A 22,299-nucleotide genomic window follows, 5' to 3' on the forward strand; every position below is an offset into this window, starting at 1 on the left:
CAGAAAGCCTAGAGTATGACAAATGGCTTTTTAAGGACTGAGGGTACAAGGAAAAAGATTCTGTGGTCTGATTAGACAAAAACTGAACGCTCTAGGCAGAACTCCAAGCATGATGTCTGGCAAAGATCAATGACTGTTCATCACCTGCCTAATATCATCCCCTTATGGTGAAGCGTGGCAGCAGCATCATCCTGCAGGGGTGGCTTCTCGGTAGCAGGGCCAGGAAAACTTGTCAGAATTGAGGAAAGGATGAATGCAAGTGACCTCAGACTGGGCCTACTGTTCACCTTTCAGCACAACATTGACAAGAATCATACAGCCAGGACAACGCTGCAGTGGCTTTGGGACAAGTCAGTGAATGTCCTTGAGAGGTCCACCTAGACGTGTGGAGAAGACCTGAAGATGGCATTTCACACACATTTACCATCCAGTCCGCCAGGATGAATGGATTAAACTGCCCAAATCCATTCTTGCAGAAATGTACCCAAGAAAACCTGGCAGTGTAATGGCAGCCAAAGAGTCTTCTATAAAGTATTGAATTAAAGTTCTGAATACTCACATGAATGGCAGATTTAACTTCTTGATTTTTAATAAATCTGCAAACCTTTCTCAACGTTTTCACTTCATCATTATGGGTTATTGAGTGCAGATTGCCTGGTAAAAGTCACAAATGTATCCATTTAAAATGAAATCTTCAACCTATTAAAGTGTGCAGAAACTGAAGGGGCCTGAATACGTTTTGAATCTAAATGTGCCAAGAAAATAAACTGAAAAAAATATTAAAATTACTTTATACCATGTAAAAAATATGGTAAAGCTGATACAAAAAAGGTCATTTATTTTTCATTTGATTTTAGCCTTAGCATTTTAAAATGAGAAGGTGAAGTATGTAGTTGCCCCTACAATATACCAATGTCCCATCCAGGACTGGTTCCAATCTTGTCTCCAGTTATACTGGGCCAGTACTACTAGCAGTAATATTGTCACATCTTCAGAGTAATTCTTACTTGCATGTCCAATCAACATACTGTACATCACCACTCTCCACTGACATTATCAAAGAAGATATTAATATACATTTTTAGTTAATAGAAAACACAAATCTGTTTACCGCACATACTCCTTACCTGTTCAGTTATGATTCCAGCTCCCGAAACTTTGTGGAAAAAAAAAAAAAATGAGGATAAACTCCAGTATGTTAATTTAATAATGTGGACCTATTTTACCTTATAAAAAATTTTACCTTATGCTACTTGCATAATGAATCAGGGAGTGGACCCCAGTCCCTGAAATGCTCAACTGTGGAAGCTATTCCAGAAAATAAATAACGTGATGTTTGTGTAATCATTACATTCTCCCCAAACCCAAATCCCCCCCTGCCCCGTACTCTGTGGTGGGCCTCTGAGAAGCCAGTTTTGATGCTGGGAAGATAAAGCTCCACAAAGACATTATGCACCATACAATGCCCAGAGGAAGATCCTGCCAACCAGCATTTTTGTTTTCCTTTCATCCCTGGACATCTGACTATGGCATTTGTTATTAACCTGGACATACCATTTCTCATTCCTACTGTTCAACTAACCTTTCATAAATAACCTTTTTTTTTTTTAATTACAAATAATATAGAACACTAAAAAAGAGTAAACTATTAAGCTATCAGTACTGAAACCCAGCATATGGGAAAATGTGCTATATAAATATTGCTGTTTGGATTTTTGTTAAGGATTTAAAGGTTTTATCATTGGGGAGGAATATTATTATACTTGCTTAAAGATCTTTAAAACAAAACATTCAAATTATTTCCCTTAAACAGAGCCGTCATATGCATTTTCTGTTTAATTTATCAAACCATAATATCAAAGTGAAGGACAATTCTGTTGCATTTGACAACTAAATTGTTAGCCACGTCCGTTCAATACAAAATATGTTAGTGTGACCAGTTCAAGATTTGATGGTGGAAGTATACTGTTATTATAAAATATACTTTTACTTTTAAAACTTTTATTATTGTTATTTCCAGGGCATCAAGTCTCATTTAGAGTTCATTTTAGGAGGAAACAGTCTACCCATAAAGGAGGTAAGGCATCACAGCAGCAAACAGACTTTTAAACAACCATGCAAAATTGTGCACAAGATTAAAATACCAATCTTCACCATCTCTCTATTATTAAAAAAAAAAAAAAAAAATCTTAGGAGACGATAAAGTGTCTCTGAGAAAATCGCGCAACGTCCCTCGAGACAAGGCAGTGAGAGAAAAGGCCAGCTGCTGTACAGGCTTTTAAATGATCGACGCGCAGCGTGACAAGCAGAACACGCGAGTGGCAGAGATGCGAAGTGGCTTGCGTATAGCGTACCCCATGATAGGCGAGCAAAGCGAACAGGGAGCAAAGCCCCCTAATCTTCTATATGAATAGGCACCTCAAAATGAAAAAACACATGCAATTTCAACATTCAATATTGCAGAAAAGGTGAATTAGACATTGAAACAATTTGAAATATCTTGTTTAATCAAACTGCACGTGTGAAAGCTTCATCGAGATCTATACATAGTATAGGTTATTATACATTGCTAAGCAGCTTCTGTCATTTCTGAAATGTGTGCACTTGGCACCCGAGTCACATCACAGTGAATCAACTCCAAAAGTTGAAAGGGTACGTGGTGCATGAAAACACAAAAAGGCGTCAAGACTGCATCAAAACACAGAAAATATCAGTAGTATTAAAGATCTTCATATAACAACATTGGGGTGATCCACTTCAGGGTGCTTAAAAGTCTGTAGCTTGATTTATTATTCACAAATTCAAACGTTTTGGAAATGGTTTGATGGCTCTCAGTTAATGCAAAAGCATTAATCCATATCATCTACTCAGAAGCTTTATGCACAGTATGCACAATACATTTTTTTTTTTAATAAAAGTCAAACAGTGCTTAATTAGCAAGAATGGTGCACATTGTTTGCAAAGATGAATTCTTCTCGGTATCTTTCCACTCTGATAACTTGGCAAACACAGCCACCTTATAACAATGCACCTTAAAAATTTCCATGTTTCTTCTGTCGTTCTCCTTCAACAGCTTCATTTTTTTTCTTCTCCATATTCTCTGGGCTGCAGCTGCTATTTAAAATACACACAAATGCTTTCCATTTGAGCACACTCACTGTCACTTAAGAAACTAAAGAACTGTTCACAGAAGGCTGTGGTACACCTGCACTTATTGTGCTTTTCTGCAGAAGGGACAGATTTGCCTTCATTTGAATATCCTTCAGTTTCTGTTTTATTTGTTCCCTCCTCTCTTCCAGACCTTCTCGGAGTACAGTTTCCAAGCATTTCTGTAACAAAATGAATATACCAATCCATAATCCATATATAAAAATATTCAAAAATGATTGTTCTAAAGCAATTTGCAAATGCAATTCCACTGCACTACAGATGTGCCTTCCACTGCCTTTTACTTCAAATTTACACTTCTAACTCAACTGATCCGGTTTGTTCATCCAGTCAGTCAAATATGAATTCTTCTCCTTATAAAATGCACTGCAATCTCAGTTTTCGTGTCTGTCACTTGATACTTCAACTGGTGAGCGGGGACAGCCAATTTTGTCATACTTTAATCATTTCCCCTTTTTACATGGATTTATACATCATCATTAATCCATTAGTGTCTTCAAATATAAATGTTTCCTCATTGCAATATTTTCGTTTTAAGCATACTGTTTCTTAGAAAGATTAAAATAGCTTGGTATATCTTAAAATTATTTTTCTGAAGCACTTTCAGTTGCATTCATTATATGGAGTATGCAATATACATATTTATTAGTGTTTGTCGGCTCTGTTAATCTCCAGATCCTATTTAATCTGAATATGACCACAGATAATGTCTTGTTCCTCACCTCTCTTCAGAGGGGAAAATCATCATCAAAAAGTATGGCCTATTAAGCCCTTATGATGTTATTTTAATGTTTAATTAATTACTGGAATATGTGATGTTTTTGTTGTCTGTTGCTTAATAAAAGTCTTAAAATAGCTAAGTATTTTAAAATTAAGCCAAAAGAGTTCATTAGCAGCAAAAACAGGTCACTAAGTAATGAAAGGGTTAGAATGAAAATGTCACCGAAGTAAACACTCCAGGACCGGAGCGGAGACCCCCCCCCCCATTATAGCTCCTTTTTTTTTTTTTTGGCATTTGTAATTCCCCTCCTTACTGAATCTCACAAGCTGTATTTTTTTTCTTTATTGCCTAACACATCCAACCAAGCGGATCATAGTAGTTGTTCAATTTTCTATCCTCTTTGAAGATAATGTAATAGTTTTAGTTGTTGTCAATTATCTTGTTAAACACTTTGAAATCTACCTTTGCGACTTACTGGATGCCATTTGTCCTACAGGGAAACTTAAAAGTACTATCTAACAGTTCAATGACCTCAACACTTGACTTGCTGTTCAGTAATAAGGAATGATTTCAACGCTTACTTATTATTTTATTAGCATTAACCAACACTGTACTCAATAAATGGATAATATAACTCAATCAGAAATCTTAAAGTATACATAAGTGAATCTGTCAGAGAGTAAATGACTAAACCACAAAACAACCTATATAATGCTGTCAAATTACATTGTTCAGTGAAAAGTAAAGTTGGGCAAGGACTTACCCAGCAGAGGAAACAGATCACCAATGATACGATTATCAGCAGCGACACAAGGATACAATCCCAGTAACTGCCTCCATAAAATACTTTCTTTGACAGATTCTCTTTGATCTCATCTTTGTTTTCTCTAGGACAGTCTAAGGAGGGGAAAAAATGTTCACTGTACAAAATCCTTCATACAAAATGTGCAAATAAAAAGGTATTTTTATATTATTTTCTTTACAACTCAAAATGCATTGTATAAAATTTGTTTTAATATAAAAAAAAAAATTTTAAAAAAAAAAAAAAAAAAAAAAAAAGGTTCTGAATTCCCTCACACCCGCCCCTGAATAATACACTGCAAGAAATGCATACATATTCCATCAAATAAAAAAAAACTGAAAATACTTCTTCCAAGCAAACATTGATGTTACAAATGTAGCTGTGCAAAATGTGTTGCTAAATTTCTCAGCATACTCATAAAACAAATGCATCCAAAGCAGCAGCAGTTAACAGCTTAGAACAACCAAAATGGTCTGCAATAGGAACACAAGTCTTGTTCAAGCTAGTCAGTTCTCCCAGTTCTCGTTCATTATACTCACCAAGAACTTTCAATGTGATATATGAAGATTTATTCCGTCTTCCCAGTGGAGCTGAATAATGACAATAGTATCGTGCAGAGTCACTGGCTGTTGCATTTTTTAACACCAGATTATAAGGACTCATAGTTTGTATTTCTGCTTCTCGAATGAAGAGTTGATACCTTTTGGTCACATTCGACTTTAGGTCACTAAACAAAATTCCAGTGAGATTTTGATGAATTTCCTGAAAAGAAAAAAAAAAATTACTTTTAGGCAATGAATGAGTTTATTTCTGTATTTCAATCAATTAGTGCTAAAAAAATATTAAGCTTGGTCTTTTACAATCAGCTTTTTTAATTGGGGTGAAAAAGTATATTCTGCCACACACAAGGTTTGGCCTCCAGAATTTTAGGCCTCTGTATCATTAGACATTCAACGAAGTTTTTTTTTTTTTTTAAATAAACCACAAAATGCAAGTGTTGAATAAAACACAGAATTCAAATACAGCTAATAGGGGCAGACCCAGCCAAATGGTGTCATTAAGGGCTTTTCACTATCCAAACTGAAACTGTTCAGATAGCATTAAAAGGGTATTTCCCACGCTCAAGGGGCCTACAAAGCACATGGTCCAAGCCTGAAGTGAATAAAAATATAACATGTAGTACAGCCTCACCTTCCCATCTTTTTAGTTAACATTTTTATTTGTAATTCTGGGCCTAGCAGAGCACACGGACTGTTCCCCCGATACTGCCATACTTGAAACTACCAGATGGCACATGTAGCATGCACAGCTTAAGGTAACTCATCTCTGCAGGCTACTGACCAAATATTGGATTGCTCCTCCTCTAGAATGAGAGTTAACATTTAAAAAAAAAAAAAAAAATTATACACACACACACACACTCTTCCCCCCCCCCCCACTGTCTAAAACCATAATATTTCAATATTTACCCAATTGCATGCGTTTAAGTATTTACGCAATATTAAAAACCACAGCACTCTTTCCTAAATGCCACTGAATTCTGTACACATGGTACTGCAGAAAATGTAATGTATCAATGCACATTCGTCAAAAACTCCTACACAGAGCTTACAAGGAGGACTTCAGTGCCATTCTTAATGTACTGCAAAATGAGAAAACATCTTATTCTGATAAAACATAATATCAGCACAGCTGGTGACATTTCCACCTAATAGATTTCATTGCTGCCCAAATGATGGCTTACTTGCAAAAGTCTTAGTCCCTCCCACCATCATGTGGATATTGAGCTGCAATTTTATTTGATGTGGTGTAAGAAGAGATAAGGTGGAACTCCCAGTTTTCTAGAAGTTTTATTTATATTTGGGAATAAAAATGTGACAATGAGAAACATCTTTCCCATTTTAATTTATTTTTAATTGCATCTAATAGTGGACAACTTTTTATAAATTATCAAATAATCAAGTATATGTTTAACAATTCCTCATTACATTTTGCTATTATTTGTACTGTAGTTGTATGGACAGTGAACTTGGCTTACATGCAGAGTCTAACCTAATTAGACTGTCAAATAAGTCACAACTGGTACAGGCCATATTTAATAATAAAAAAAAAAAAATTCACATTTTCAAAACTAAATACTATACCAAATGGCCTTGGATAGTACATTTTCGTTAGTGTAGGAGGGCCACTTCCCCAAGTTTACTTCTTTAATAAGCTTGTGACATATACCAACCACCACGCTGAAAGTTCATACATCACGGTATATATAGCGTGGCCTTTTCAAAGATGTTTCCTACGATACCACATTCAAAAATTGACGACACTCCTTCAGTGTTCTCTCTTTTTAGTTTCACATGGTTGGCTTCTAACAATGCATGACCAAAAAAAAAAAAAAAAAAATCACTATTAAAAATTTCCATTTCTCTGTTTTTTCTCTCAGAGATTTCTGGACGACAAAACTCATTAAATGACATCTGCCTTATAATGTACAATCATTAGCTTACAATGGAAAAAATAAATGTTGCAAAATAAATGCATTGATAACAAATGTAGAATATTTGATTCAACTATACTTCAAGTACATAATATACTAAAAAGCCATTTTAAATAATCACATAAGCACACTCACACACTTACTATCCAACTGTCCAATAATAAAATTTCATTAGGGAAATAATTATGTGATACAGGAAATAGACTAGCTATTTTTATACAACATGATATAATTTTCTTTAAAAAACCTTGAAAACATACTATTAGATCTGATTATGTTATGCATGCAGAAAGTGCAGTGCAGTGATAAGAAAGAATATACAACTGAAACACCGCCCATCAACTAAAAGCACTGATCCAAAAATCAGTGAGGCTGTATGCCCAATAATCACCACCACTGCATGACTGAAGAAAAATAGTGCGTAACTTGAGAAATAAGTAAAGAATTACATTATAAAATGCCCATGAAGGATATTCCAAAAGGCACTATACTGGAATACAGCTTTTGTTTAAACAATGTGAAAAAACAAATTCATATCATCATCATCATAAATAAGCAATATGTTATTAAATCAATTTTTATTGTATACTGTGCCCTTCACAGACAACAACACAAGAAGACACTATACAAAGCATACAATGGTTCTTCAATGCACTGCTGCTGGGATTAATAATGAATTCTACATTTTAGCCAAATAAAATGAAGGAAAGTAAAGCTTATATTTAAGAGTAACTGCAATGTGACCACTTATGGAGAATGAGAAGTTATTATGGGTTACTATCTATAATAATCTTAATAGTACAGTTACAAATAAAACATGGTTAAACAAACTACCAATTTTAATTCTCCTGATTATATACATAAAGGGAAATGTTCAAATACTGCTTACTTGTCAGGTACTAAAGTATTATGTGTGTGGAGTGAAGCCAAATGTAGTAGTAGTAGTAGTAATTACAAACAGTTAATAAGGAAAGCTTTGTTGAGAAGAGCAGAACATCTTCAGTACACATCTGTTTATCAGATAAATACGCCAAATTTCAGGCAAAACAAAATACACAGACAATGAAAATATTCCAGTCTATCATCAGCTACACTTCAGAAGCTTACTATTTTGTGGGAGGAGTCGAACCACCACATGACAAAATAAAAAAATTCACTCAGTTAAAAAAAATACACACACACACCCTGAACTTTGCACTCAGAAGCCTTGTTAACTTGAGGTTTTCTAATTTCAGCACGCATTTGATTATTCAATCATAATTAAAATCACATCAATCAGTAAATAGAACCCAATGAGAGAAACAGCTAACAGGAGGTGATTGTGAATGGCGAGGGACTTCAGCCTAAAGGTTATTACTACAAACATTCATTTAACCTGACATTTGGGTGTTTTTCTTTTTTTTGCGAACCACAAAACGAACGTCCCAGAATAAATGTTTAAACTCTAACGTTGCTTATGCTATTCCTGCAAAATATACATTGATTTATTTATTCTTTAATTGTGGGTGTGTTTGTGTGTGTCCTGCGGTGGGTTGGCACCCTGTCCGGGATTGGTTCCTGCCTTGTGCCCTGTGTTGGCTGGGATTGGCTCCAGCAGACCCCCGTGACCCTGTGTTCGGATTCAGCGGGTTGGATAATGGATGGATGATTGTATTACTTTTTATCCCAATATCCTTTGTGCTTTTGTTTAAGCACCAGAAGGAAACCCATGTGAACAGGGGAAGAACATGCAAGCTCCACAGTGGGGGGACTTGGGAACCCCCACCACCTTGTAGCCAGGCAGCAGCACTACCACTGCGCCATCCAAGTTAACGGCCCATCAATGCATTTTTTTAACCCACTTATCCAATTCACTGTAACGGGTGCTTATCCAGGCAGCACTCAGTACAAGGTGTGGGCCAACCTTGGCCACACTGCTGGCATTAAAACTGAATGACTGCTTAGTTGACTGACTTGTGAGGTCTTCAATATTTTTTTTGTTAATTATTATATCTTAATATTCTTTTAGTATCTCTTAAATCTGCAGTTTCTAATTGCACTATCTGTTAATATTTTAGCACTGAATTTTTCTGGCACTGCATTGTAATCATCTTGATCCATTGTGTAATAAAGTTAAAGGTTCATCATCCCATTTTCTAAACCCTCTTATTCGGTTCAGAGTCTATGAGGGGCGCAAGGCATGAACAGACACTGGACGGAATGACCAACTTAAATTTGTCAGTTAACAGCTGCTTAAAACTGCGATTCTTTCTATCTGAACAAAAAGTATGGTAGGCCTAAATGTTATTCTATATAACACTTCCAGATTGTAATCATAATTACTGCGTCATTCTTAAATGCTTTGTAGATTCAGGGACGTGTGCCGTTAAAGGCGTTAAACGCTTGTGTAAAATAATACATTTGCCGAGCGGCAGGTGAACCAATGCGATTCAGCCCCCGCGTCACAAGGTGGGCAGCTGGAGCTGACGTGGGCTTTCCAAATGTCTTCAAGCTAACCTCCAGTCCTCTTGCTCGTGTGACACAAAGCCCGTCCGGCCGGGGCACTCACCTTGTACCAGGTCACAGTTCTGTAGCGGACACTCTTCTCCGAGTTCGCCCTACAGGGCAGCACCGCATCCTGGCCACACTGCGCAGTCACATACAGAAGGTCGGGTTGGAGACTCAGAACCCCTGCGACTGCAAACGTCGAGAAACAAAACAAACCAAAGTCAGTGACTAATTATCAGCGGATAAACTTTAAAGAGACTCGCGTAGAGCTAGTTAGCACTTACTGTTCAATAGCAGGCAGAACACGAAGGTGAACATTTTATTTATTTACTTTTCCTCGGAGCTCAAACAACAAGTAAAGATGAACCGCGGGCAACTAAAGATGAGGAAAACTACGGCAGTTTTAAAGTGGAACAGAACGCGTGACGGAGAGGTCACGTGTCTCGCGGGGAATCACCGAAGCGGGCCTGGCAATTCTCGCGGAAATAAATATAACTACCAGTGACGTCAGAGCAGCCAGGACGGTTTTGGAGAAGTGTGCAGCTACAATCAGGGAGGGCAGGTTTTCACCGCTTAACAGATCCCTGCAATTCAGATGCGACGGAGCCCTTATGTTGCCTTCAATACGTGCCGCGTCATCCATCTGTCTTCATAACCCGCTTATCCAAGGAAGGGTCGCAGGGTAGGAATAATCGGAAACAAGCTAGGAATCACCCATGTTATGTTTAGGATTTTTAACCCTATGTGGCGCACTCTGAAGGAAAAGGATTAGACTGAGGAGTAGGAGGCGCAGAGCCGAGCCGTATGGAGAGGATGGAACGATCGACCCCACATAGAAGGGGGAAAAGATGGAAGAATTTGTGGCGATCTACTCGTTCTCGTTACACGACGTTATGTTATTAATCTCAGCCGGGATACGTATTAACTGGTGTTTGTACGTTCTCGAGGGTGTCTGTTCAAATAAACTGTCTTTAACTTTACTGACAGCTCAATATCGCTTTTAAAATGTGAAAGTCAGGACTGATGTATCACCATCTTTTATATGTAACAACCCGGAGGGTGCGAGAGACGGAGGAATGGAATGAGCCACTTTAGGCTCATTTGTGGTGAGTGGCCACTTAAAAGGACCACTGGCTTCTTCAACGCCGCTTCCGCTGACATCTCTCAGGTCTTCAGAAGTGACATGCGCCCCCAGCTAAATGTCACTCCTTTTGGGCCAGAAACAACTCGTCCGACACACTGCCGACTCTATATGAGCCGACCTAAACCCAAACTACACATCTGAGCTGATGGGCATAGGCAGCCTGGAGACACAATTTTAAGTGCTGGCTCTGAGCTCCCTCAAGGTTACTGAATGCACCTGGGGTGTATGTCCTTTTCAGGGCATGTCCTTTTCAGGTCTGAACCCAATATACATCCATCCATCCATTTTCCAACCCGCTGAATCCAAACACAGGGTCACGGGGGTCTGCTGGAGCCAATCCCAGCCAACACAGGGCACAAGGCAGGGAACCAATCCCGGGCAGGGTGCCAACCCACCGCAGACCCAATATACAGTAAACTAATATAACATTATGTTATTAAGTCTGTCTAATTCCATTATGGTTGTGATTGGCTGGTGTAAAGGGCAGGAATGCCTAATTCTATGATGTTCATGGTGGGCCAGTGTAATGGGCTGCAATGCAGTGATGGACCAGTTTGTTGTAGAGCTTCTTCACGCATGTTCAAATTAGAGTTCCTAATTAACAAAATATACACATCTTTAGGAATGTAGGAGGTAAATTCACAGACCACCCAGATGCCTCATGCAGTAGTTTTCCACCTTATTTGATTAGTGGACCAGTATTAGTTTGAGAATCTCTTTGCAGACATTGACAGGGAAATTGCCTAATGCGGAGAGCGGGGATTGTTGGGGTACTTGACCCAAGCACCAACAATCACAACATTAGATTGGTAAGCGTGTTGCTTCCAGATTTATTAATAATAATAATATTTCATAATTCATTATATTTATGTAGCGCTTTTCTCAGTACTCAAAGCGCTATCCACACAGGGGAGGAACCGGGAAGCGAACCCACAATCTTCCACAGTCTCCTTACCTAGCAAGCTTTTTGCAGACCGGCAGTAGGTAATAACAGTGTTAGTATTCATGCCATAACTGATTTTTGTGGACTGGCCAAAAATGTCTATAGACTGGTGCCATTTCTGGACTGGTAGTTGGGTAACACTGGTGTGGTATATTCATTGCCTGCAAAAAAGTATTCAAACCCCTTTACTTTTACACATTTTGTTATGTTCCATCCTTGTTCTAAAGTGGTTTAGATTAATTTTTCCCCCACATCAACCAACACTGACTACTCCAAAGTAAAATATGATTTTAGGAATTTTTGTAAATTTATTGAAGATAAAAAAAAGCCTGAAATATCCCATTGCCACAAGTATTCAGACCCTTTACTCCGTACTTTGTTAAAGCCCCATTGTCAACAATTACAGCCTGGAGTTTTGGGTCTGACATGAAAAGCTTCACTCAAATGGATGTGGTGGTTCCAGCCATTCTTCTCTGCAGATCCTGTCAAGCTTTGTCAGATTAGATGGAGATGGAGATTATTATGATTATTATTATAGATACAATACAATATGTAGTGAAATGCCTAGTTGCTTAACTGCAATGATTGTGCATTTAAGAAAAGTATAAAAGGACAATAACAAAAGTACATGACTTTATAAATATCAAAAAGTCGTTAATAGAATTTTAAGTATGTGATAATAAATAATAACTAAATAGAAGACTTAATAACTTACATAACATTAGAGAATTGTGTATTTCTAGACACGTTTCCTATTCGAGATGAGGATGAACTGTGGACAGAAGCTCCTCCTCAGTCTCTCTGAACTGGACTTTAGGCAGCTGTCTGTCTGACCACAGTAGTAGGCCGCTGTTGGGATGGATGATTTTCTTTGCCCTGGTCTTACATCGCTTGTTGTAAATGTCCTCAAAGTTAGGGAGAGCACAATCGGTGATGCGTTTAGCTGACCACATCACTCTCTGCAGACCCTGGTGGTCCTGATGCATGCTGTTCCCAAACCAGGTTGTAATACTTCTTGTCTTCATTTCAAAGTTTTACATTGGTTTTATTATGTATGTCTTCATCAAAAATACAGTGATATATCAAAAAAAAAGTAATAAATGAAGGTTTTAATGTAAATTTGGTTCTCTTTTACATGAATGCATTATAATTGGTCTCAAGTTGGCTGACAACTCAGACGAGGTTTTTAGTTCCTTCTCCTCAGTGCCTGAAGGGACATTTTCGATCATTCAGTTCCGTCAAACAATCCTAATGGTGCCTTTTATCTTTGTATTAATAACACACAACCACCAGGCAGACACACTCGAGGCGGGGACTTTCCCGGGTTATTGTTTACTTTTCTTTTTCCACATTCAGAAAGTATTCTTGCAGTACTATGATTTAGGAGAAGCAAAAAATAATCCCTCATTTTACAAGGATGAGTCATTCTGTACTTTCTGCTCACCTAGGAAAAATGCATCGTGCACTTAGACTAGTTTCATATTTGATTTTTGTTGAAATCATGCAAGTACCACTTATTGTATTACTATTCACACCTAGCACCACTGAAAAGTGATTTACACAGTAAGCATAATCTTAACTTGCATCAAGCCAATGAATGCAATCAGTATGAGAAGATTTAAAAACTGGTGACATGGTGGTTTCTTTTTTGAGTGGTTAAACCTAAATGAGGGTGGAAAGTTAGCATTGCCAGCACTCATAATATTGTGATGTGCTACTGAAACTGTCATTTCCATCACTTGCTACAATTCACTACTAAAGTTTTCATCTGTATCATCAACACTGTTTCTAATGGGTGTGGTTCTCCAACAGGGCCGTGCTTTGTCTCCTGCCCTGTTTGTGATTTTCATGGACAGGATATCAAGAGACAGCCAGGGAAGAGAGTATGTCCAGTTTGATGGCCTTAGAACATATTTGGGATGGCATGTGACTGAGTGTGAAGAGGCAGGGTTGAGGATCAGTACCTCCAAATTTGAGGCAATGGTTCTCTGTAGGATAAAGGTGGACTGTCCTCTCTGAGTGAGAGGTGAGTTACTGGCTCAAGAGGAGGAAGTAGTTCGGGGATGGTGACATCAATAGATGGACCGGGGCAGTTTGCACAGTTATGCAGTCGCTATACCTATCCATATTGGTGAAGAAGGACCTCAGTCAGAAGTTGAAGCTCTTGATTTACCACTTGAGCTACATCTCTACCCTCACCTATGGTCATGAGCTTTGGGTAATGACCGAAAGAAAGAGTTTACGGGTACAAGCAGCTAAAATGAGCTTTCTCTGCACGGTAGATAGGCTCTTCCTTAGAGATAGGGCGAGGAGTGCAGACATCTGGGAGAGACTCGGACTAGAGCCACTGACCCTCCTCATGAAGAGGACCCAATTGAAGTGGTTCAGACATCTGGTACTGATGCTTCCTGGATGCCTCCCTGTGGAGGTTTTACAGGCACGACCAGCTAGGAGTAGACCCTGGGAAAGACCCAGAGCTCGTTAGGAGGGTTAGATAGATAGATAGATAGATAGATACTTTATTAATCCCAATGGGAAATTCACATTCTTATATCGCCCACATGGTCTGGGAACGCTTTTGGATCCCACAATGCAAAATGTGGCTGGGAACAGGAAAGTATGGGCCGCACTGCTAAGATTGTTGCACCTGCAACCCGCTTTGGATAAGTGGTGGAGAATTAATGAATGACTGAATTAATTAATGCATTCGTTGCACTGTTATCTATGTTGTATGTGTGGTCATATTCTTCATGGGACTGTCTGACTCTCTTTGCCTCACACTTTGCTCTTCTTCGTTCGCTTTGTCATTGGCCACTAGAAATGGCCACTAGAAGGGAAAACCATCAAACCCAGCTAGTAACAAGGACAAACACAGGATCTTTGTAAAATTAAAGATTTACTCTTCTGAAAGGGCTCTATAAACAAAAAGTAATTCTGTGACGCACAAAGGGCAAAACTGCAGTACTGGCCACAACAAGAAGGTAAATAAGGAGACAAACCCCTAAAACAAAGAAAGAAAAGTATGCTGAAGATCCTTCTACATGTCTGGAGAAAGCTGACCAGGAAAGAAACAAAACATTGCCTAAAGCATAAGTACACCATATTTTGCTTCCAAAAAACTATTAATTGTATCTGAATAGTTCAGACAAAACCAGCAGTTATATCATGGAATTGGTGTCACCGTGACTGAAAGGTAAAACCTCTGAGGAGGATAAGTTCTTGCACTTATAATTTCTTCCTAAATCCAGTAAGAAACTGCAGAGATGCATCTCACACAAGCACACACTGAAACTCTGTGTGGGAGGAGGTAATCCAGTGTAGACTAGCTGTGAGTTAATGAATGCTATGGTGCAGCACTAGAAACTTAACAACAAGCTAAAGAAACTATCCATCTTGATCACATGAGTTGAACGATCAGAATTCATAAGTTGTGTGCCTTTTTCTATGCAAGCGAAAACGGCCTGTCTAAGCCAAGAGATAGAATTCATAAGTTATGTGCCCTTTTCTATGGGAGAAAGAATGTTCAATCAAGCTGTCAAAATTTAGTGTTTTTGTATTGTTTGCTACTGTCTTTCGTCTATATTATCTATTGTCGCAGACGACTGCGGTCATTACCTGGCCGGGATGCCTGGAGGGATCGGAAAGAGACATTAATAGCTTCCGGGGCATAAGGGGGCAGCCACCCTGGATTAAAAGAGGACCACGGGAAAGGGACAAAGATGATTTGACCTACCTGGAACCGTGGCCACCGCCAGGGGGCGCTCTAAGCCTCAGGAGACCCGGATGTGATGATTTCCGCCACACTTGGCAAGATGGCGGATGGATCGACCAGGGACGCCCGGAGTGCTTCCGGTTCAAAGGGCAGCACTTCCGCCACACCAGGAAGTGCTGCCGGATGGACATCATCAGCCACCTGGAACACATCCGGGTGGGAATAAAAGGGGCCACCTCCTTGCAGTCAGTGAGCCAGAGTCGGGAGTGGGAGAAGGATGAAGCTCCCTGGAGGAGTAAAGGCGGCCAAGGACATTGAAAAGACTTGATTTAAGGGTGATTATTGCTGTGTGCTTTGTGTGGAGTGAAGAACTGTGTTTATTTAATGAAAAATAAACGTGTGCATTTTATAGTGGTGTCCGGGAAAGTCTCACACTATATACACACGTAACTACTGTATGTATATATACTTGCATATATCCATCTTCTATTATTCTTATGTTATAAATAAATTGCGTTATTTTATTTATTGCAGCAAGCGTGTCTGGGTTATTTGTTGAAAAGTAGTCTATCGCCTTGCTGAACTAAAATAGAGAAAGTGAAAGTGTTTAATGTAGAATTTCGCCAATTTATGAATCTCATTCATAAATTGCTCAGAACGCTTCATATTTCTGGACTCTCAACTGGCAGAGGCAGCCTTAGGGGTGTGTGGGGCCTAGGGCTGACCAACCCCACGCAGGGCCAATTACGTCAAACGCTATTACCGGTATATGTGGACTGTATAAACTTCCGTACGAATTTAATAAAAATAATGTTAACATACACTGGATTGTCAAAGTCAAAGCGAACTTTATTGCCATCTCAACCATATAAAAGTATACAGATAGACAAAATTGCAAAGCTCAGGGTCCACAGTGTAACAACATGAAGTGCAATAATAAATTAAAAATTGAATTAAAATTTAAAATTAAAACACAAGACAAGACAAAGAAGTAGCAGCAATATTGACGTGTAGTAAGCAATATAAACATTGATGCAATGTCTGGTATTTGCAATTTAGATACATAAATATAGTCAATAGATGCAGTTAGGTCCATAAATATTTGGACAGAGACAACTTTTTTCTAATTTTGGTTCTGTACATTACCACAATGAATTTTAAATGAAACAACTCAGATGCAGTTGAAGTGCAGACTTTCAGCTTTAATTCAGTGGGGTGAACAAAACGATTGCATAAAAATGTGAGGCAACTAAAGCATTTTTTGAACACAATCCCTTCATTTCAGGGGCTCAAAAGTAATTGGACAAGTGAAATAACTGGAAATAAAATGTTCCTTTCTAATACTTGGTTGAAAACCCTTTGCTGGCAATGACAGCCTGAAGTCTTGGACTCCTGGACATCACCAGATGCTGGGTTTCCTACTTTTTAATGCTCTGCCAGGCCTTTACTGCAGCAGCTTTCAGTTGCTGTTTGTTTGTGGGCCTTTCTGTCTGAAGTTTAGTCTTCAACAAGTGAAATGCCTGCTCAGTTGGGTTAAGATCAGGTGACTGACTTGGCCATTCAAGAATTTTCCACTTCTGTGCTTTAATAAACTCCTGGGTGCTTTGGCTGTATGTTTTGGGTCATTGTCCATCTGTATTATGAAACAATTTGACTGCATTGAGCTGGATTTGAGCAGACAGTATGTCTCTGAACACCTCAGAATTCATTTGGCTGCTTCTGTCCTGTGTCACATCATCAATAAACACTAGTGTCCCAGTGCCACTGGCAGCCATGCATGCCCAAGCCATCACACTGCCTCCCTCCACCGTGTTTTACAGATGATGTGCTATGCTTTGGATAATGAGCTGTTCCACGCCTTCTCCATACTTTTTTCTTGCCATCATTCTGGTAGAGGTTGATCTTGGTTTCATCTATCCAAAGAATGTTTTTCCAGAACTGTGCTGGCTTTTTTAGATGTTCTTTAGCAAAGTCCAATCTAGCCTTTCTATTCTTGAGGCTTATGAGTGGCTTGCACCTTGCAGTGCACCCTCTGTATTTACTTTCAAGCAGTCTTCTCTTTATGGTAGACTTGGATATCGATACGCCGACCCCCTGGAGAGTGTTGTTCACTTGGTTGGCTGTTGTGAAGGGGTTTCTCTTCACCATGGAAATGATTCTGCGATCATCCACCACTGTTGTCTTCCGTGGACGTCCAGGTCTTTTTGCGTTTCTGAGTTCACCAGTGCTTGCTTTCTTTCTCAGGATGTACCAAACTGTAGATTTTGTAACTCATAATATTGTAGCAATTTCTCGGATGGGTTTTTTTCTGTTTTCGCAGCTTAAGGATGGCTTCTTTCACCTGCATGGAGAGCTCCTTTGACCGCATGTTGTCTGTTCACAGCAAAATCTTCCACATGCAAGCACCACACCTCAAATCAACTCCAGGCCTTTTATCCGCTTAATTGATAATGACTTAACGACAGACTTGCCCACACCTGCCCATGAAATAGCCTTTGAGTCAATTGTCCAATTACTTTTGAGCCCCTGAAATGAAGGGATTGTGTTAACAAAATGCTTTAGTTGCCTCACATTTTTATGCAATCGTTTTGTTCACCCCACTGAATTAAAGCTGAAAGTCTGCACTTCAACTGCATCTGAGTTGTTTCATTTAAAATTCATTGTGGTAATGTACAGAACCAAAATGAGAAAAAAGTTGTCTCTGTCCAAATATTTATGGACCTAACTGTATGTAATATAATAAATAAATAATAGATATAGATAATACAGAAATGATCAGTGTATGATGATAGTTGTTTAAGACGTGTTTAAACAATGACAGGTCAGAATGTTTCACAGCAGAAGGATATCAAAGAGTGTCAAAATACTTAAAGGTCAGTATGAGATTTTCAGTTCTTCTCTACCTGCACACTCATCTTTGCAGGACAGTGACTCGCATTATAAAAGTTCTGCTTTTAGAGGAGGTTGAGTCCGTGTGGAAGAACTATCCAGCAGCCTGGCAGATCTGGCTCTGATGCTGCAGTATCTTCTCATTACAGTATTCAGGTACATTTTTGCAAGATAATGTGGACTTTATCAAAATATAACAATATCTTGGGGAGGGAGACAGGGAGACGAGACGTGATCTTCTCGGAAGACAGTTTGAAGTCCCGCGAGAGACACTTTAACTTGCTGCCAGCCTCTCAGGCAACAGTGGGATGAGCTGGCAGTGGGGTCAGAAGAGGAGACAGAGCAGCAGGTGGGATTGGTGCCAGACTTTTTTTTTACAAAAGAACTGACAGACCCAAGCCGGAGGAGGACATTTTAAAGGACAGAGCTTTTTAATGGACATTTATTTATTGTTTGGTTTTATTGTCTTTTAAAAGATCTTATTTTTTTGTGTCCTTATTTTTTGCAAGGGGGGCTTGGGTTGGTTTTAGTGCAGGGTTATTTTTTTTTTAGTGCGGGGTAGTGTGGCCGAGCTGTGGACCTGGGCCGCCAGTTGCACAGGGTTGGCAGTGGCATAGACCCTTCCCATGCAGCTGGAGGCTTATGGGGGGTGGAATGTGGTATAGTGGGTCCACAGCTCATGTCAAAAGGGCAGTTTTAAAAATAAATAATCGCCACACTTGTGGCTTAGTGAGGGGGCGTAGTGGTGTGTGGCCGAGCGGTTCTAGGGGAATTTGTGATGCGGGCGATTCTCATTTAAGTGCACAGGTGAGGAGTCGTCCGCATCCGTAATTGTTACCGGGAGCTGCTGATTGCCATCACTGTTCCACGTCCCCATGATATATAAAAGCATGAAGCGGCTAGCAGGGGGGGAAATCAAAGAAAAGAAAGACAGAGGTTGCAGAGGAAGAAAGCAGGAAGCAGTGTGGAGAAAGCCGGTGTGTAAGAGAGAGAAAGAGCGAGTGAGTGCTCGCAGGCAGCTGGACAGTGAGCCCTAGCAGGGTGTTTGGCCGACACCTTGGGCCGTTGGTAGTGGTCACTCCCGCTGAGCATTGTGAGGAGCAGGAGTGACCGGAAGGAGGATGGCTCGCCGCAGAAGACAGCGGGAGTTGGGAGGCTTGGAAGATGGATTCCCCAACGTGAGCGTCCTGGTCGTCGGTCTCGGTGTGGAGAGAGCGGAACCGAAGCCAGGGATCGGGAAGCCTCCAGATCCGTCGAGTAGAGAGAAGGTCAGCTGCAGGTAGGGCAACTCTCCTGTTGCAAAGCCCGATGGGAGAAGCAGGGAAGCCGCCAGGTAAAAAGAAGACACTGAGCTTTGTGTTTTTAAAGGACTGCTTCCAGCCATTGTTTTAACCTCATTTTAAAGGATTTATTTGTTGTTTTTTTTTAACCTCCACATTTTAATTTTTATGAGATTATTTATTTAAGAAACTGTGATGCACTGCACTTTATTTATTTGGACACTGTTTTGTTTTATTGGTTTTAATAAAAGCACTTGTCACTTTTACACCATCCCCTTGTTTCATTGTTATGCCTCACTGCCAAGCTCATCGGTGGCATTACTGATGGTGTCGGGATCAAGGGCTCCCAAAAGCAAGATGGGGGCGTGGAGCAGAACCCGCATCATCACAAACAAGCAGCTCGTCAGCAGCAGAAAACCAGCAGATGATCCGACCGCTTCTCCTTGCGTGCGTTCAGCCACCCTAACCCAACCCACCTCCCCCCCACCACAACGCGAGCGGCAGAGACGTGAAGTGGCAAAAGGACAGCTGCTATACAGGCTTTAAAATGATCGATGGGCAGTGCGACAAGCAGAACAGGCAGCCCATCACCAGCAAGAAGCCAGCAGATGATCCGATCGATTCTCCTTAGCGTGCGTTCAGCCGCCCCCCCCTTCACAACGTGAGCAGCGCTATACGTTCTGTGAGAAAGAAATGTAACCACACCCTGGGCCGGAAATAAAGACAAGTATTGTTTTTACAAAAGTTTTAAAGTAAAAGTGAAAATAATGCATATGTAAAAATCTCTTTAAATTGTAAATCCAGTAAACCAAACCCAGGGGTGGGCAAGCGAAACCACCAGGGGGCAGAGCCCCCTAGTAATCTATTAAAAAAGTGCAATTCATAATTCCTGGCAATACTACGACAGTGCGAAATGCGATGTGGTGTCATGCGGAAATTAGAAATCTAGAAATTGCCCAAATTGCAAGTATACTCTTGAGTCTCAATATGCAGGATGTCATCGTCATAACTCACGTTCATGTCATGTCAGCCGGTTATCATTAGCAACGCCTGTTTTTGTGCTTTTATATTTGGACATGGTTATGGCCTACAAATAAAATGTGAATTTCAGTGTTTCAATGGGAAGTGTGAAATTAACGTAGAGGTATCATCATGAAATCTCTTGCCGGTTTCCAGGTTCAGAGACCAAAATCCACTTTTCTTGCCTTCCGATTGGAATAGTCGTTGATCACATCTTCATAATCTAATCTGGATATCTTGTCTTTTTCTATAGATAGGATCACGAGACCGCAAAGCCTGTCTTGAGACATGGTTGATCTATATTGGAGAATATAACTTGACAAATCTGCTCGAACGGGACACGCAGACATCAAAAGCGGGACCACCTTAGGCCCAGGGCCTGGGGCGGTCGCCCCACTTGCCACCCCCAAATGCCACACATGCCAACTGGAAAGTGAAACAGTGATCCTTCACTCAGCCTATGTTAATTTGGCATCAATGGTGTGGGTGTCTCGTAAATTGTTTTAATTAATTACCGTCATTGCCAAAGGCAAAATTAATAATTAACTGAGTGATAAGACTACCGTATTCTTTCCTACTAGTAAGCCCGCGATTCGCCAGCGAATCGGAAATCCAAGAATGGCAATCAGTTTCTGTTCCGTCCGATATCTGGATGGATGACATATCATGGAGGGTGCGTGCGTCTGGGGAAATGTCATTTAATTACATACGCATATCTGTAATAAAGCGGTCTCGTTTTGTGGAGACGTGATTCCGTTGCCTTTGCTGACACCGACTGCTGGCAGAGTGGAGCACAGCAAGTTCAGCCCTGCGCCCTGCGTCCATATCCGGTTTACGCCATGTAGTTTGGACGTCTGGGGATTCTGTACTGTAATACTGTAATGTGATTCACATATGCGCTGAATCCTCTCGTTTTTGTTTTCTCTCTTTGTTTTGACTCTGGACTCTGGGGCGGGCGCCAAACTGAATGACCGTTATGTGATCTACATTACTGGCACAGTGGATTAGAGCAAGTCTAGTTTACAGGTTGCGGGCTCGTTGCAGTGCGGCAGTGCGCGTGATATCCGGTTTACAACCTTCTCGTTTCTGTGTTTTCTGTGCAGTGCGGCAGTGCGCGTGCGCCTCGATGCGCCCTGCGTCCATATCCGGTTTACAACCTTCGGTTAGTAAGATGGATAATATTGTGACACACAACTTTAAAGGACATTGGAACACTCAGTTTCCAATGATTGGGGTGACCTCAGCTATCATCTCTTTAGCTTCTTTATTGCCCACAATCTCTCTGAATATAGCCACAATTTTGTATATCATATTTTTAGTACTTTCTCAGGTGCTACTACCACAAACACACACAGCCTCTTTTATTTTTATGGTGTGACATAGCATATCAATAATTTAAAAAGATGAGAGGTGACAATGAAGTAGAATCAAATATTACCCTACTACTAACCTGATTTCATACATTCAGGAGGTAATCAAATTGTAAATATTTCCATGAACATTATAAGTTAATTATAAAGTATATTGTTTTTCAAACAGCTTGGAATTTTTTTTAATTTTGATACAAACAATTGCTGTAATTTCCTGAGGGGTGATGACTCAGACAGCATCTTGTTTTACTTCCAGTTTCTATTCCTGT

The 22,299-nt window shown here is 39.9% G+C and overlaps 1 protein-coding gene across 1 annotated transcript; it reads right to left on the minus strand.

Moving 5' to 3' along the window:
* Positions 1 to 2,484: 2,484 nt before the first annotated feature.
* LOC114663468 (CD83 antigen-like) lies at positions 2,485 to 10,133 on the minus strand. The gene is made up of 5 exons (XM_028817218.2): positions 9,957 to 10,133; positions 9,734 to 9,861; positions 5,231 to 5,453; positions 4,653 to 4,786; positions 2,485 to 3,329 (listed from the first exon to the last, which is right to left on the minus strand). The coding sequence occupies exons 1-5, from the start codon at positions 9,988 to 9,990 to the stop codon at positions 3,165 to 3,167; spliced, it is 684 nt and encodes a 227-aa protein (XP_028673051.1). The 5' UTR covers positions 9,991 to 10,133; the 3' UTR covers positions 2,485 to 3,164.
* Between the last annotated feature and the right edge of the window lie 12,166 nt (positions 10,134 to 22,299).

Source organism: Erpetoichthys calabaricus, chromosome 13, assembly GCF_900747795.2.
Source record: "Erpetoichthys calabaricus chromosome 13, fErpCal1.3, whole genome shotgun sequence".
NCBI classification, from domain to species: Eukaryota; Metazoa; Chordata; class Cladistia; order Polypteriformes; family Polypteridae; genus Erpetoichthys; species Erpetoichthys calabaricus.

What these genes read in the sequence shown, in the direction of transcription:
- LOC114663468 (XM_028817218.2), bottom strand. Translation starts at nt 9,990, where the DNA reads ATGTTCACCTTCGTGTTCTGCCTGCTATTGAACA. An exon ending in GTTCTGCCTGCTATTGAACA is followed by an intron (nt 9,862 to 9,956) that starts GTAAGTGCTAAC and finishes CGACGTTTGCAG; the next exon opens with TCGCAGGGGTTCTGAGTCTC. An exon ending in TGATCTGTTTCCTCTGCTGG is followed by an intron (nt 3,330 to 4,652) that starts GTAAGTCCTTGC and finishes ATTTTGTTACAG; the next exon opens with AAATGCTTGGAAACTGTACT.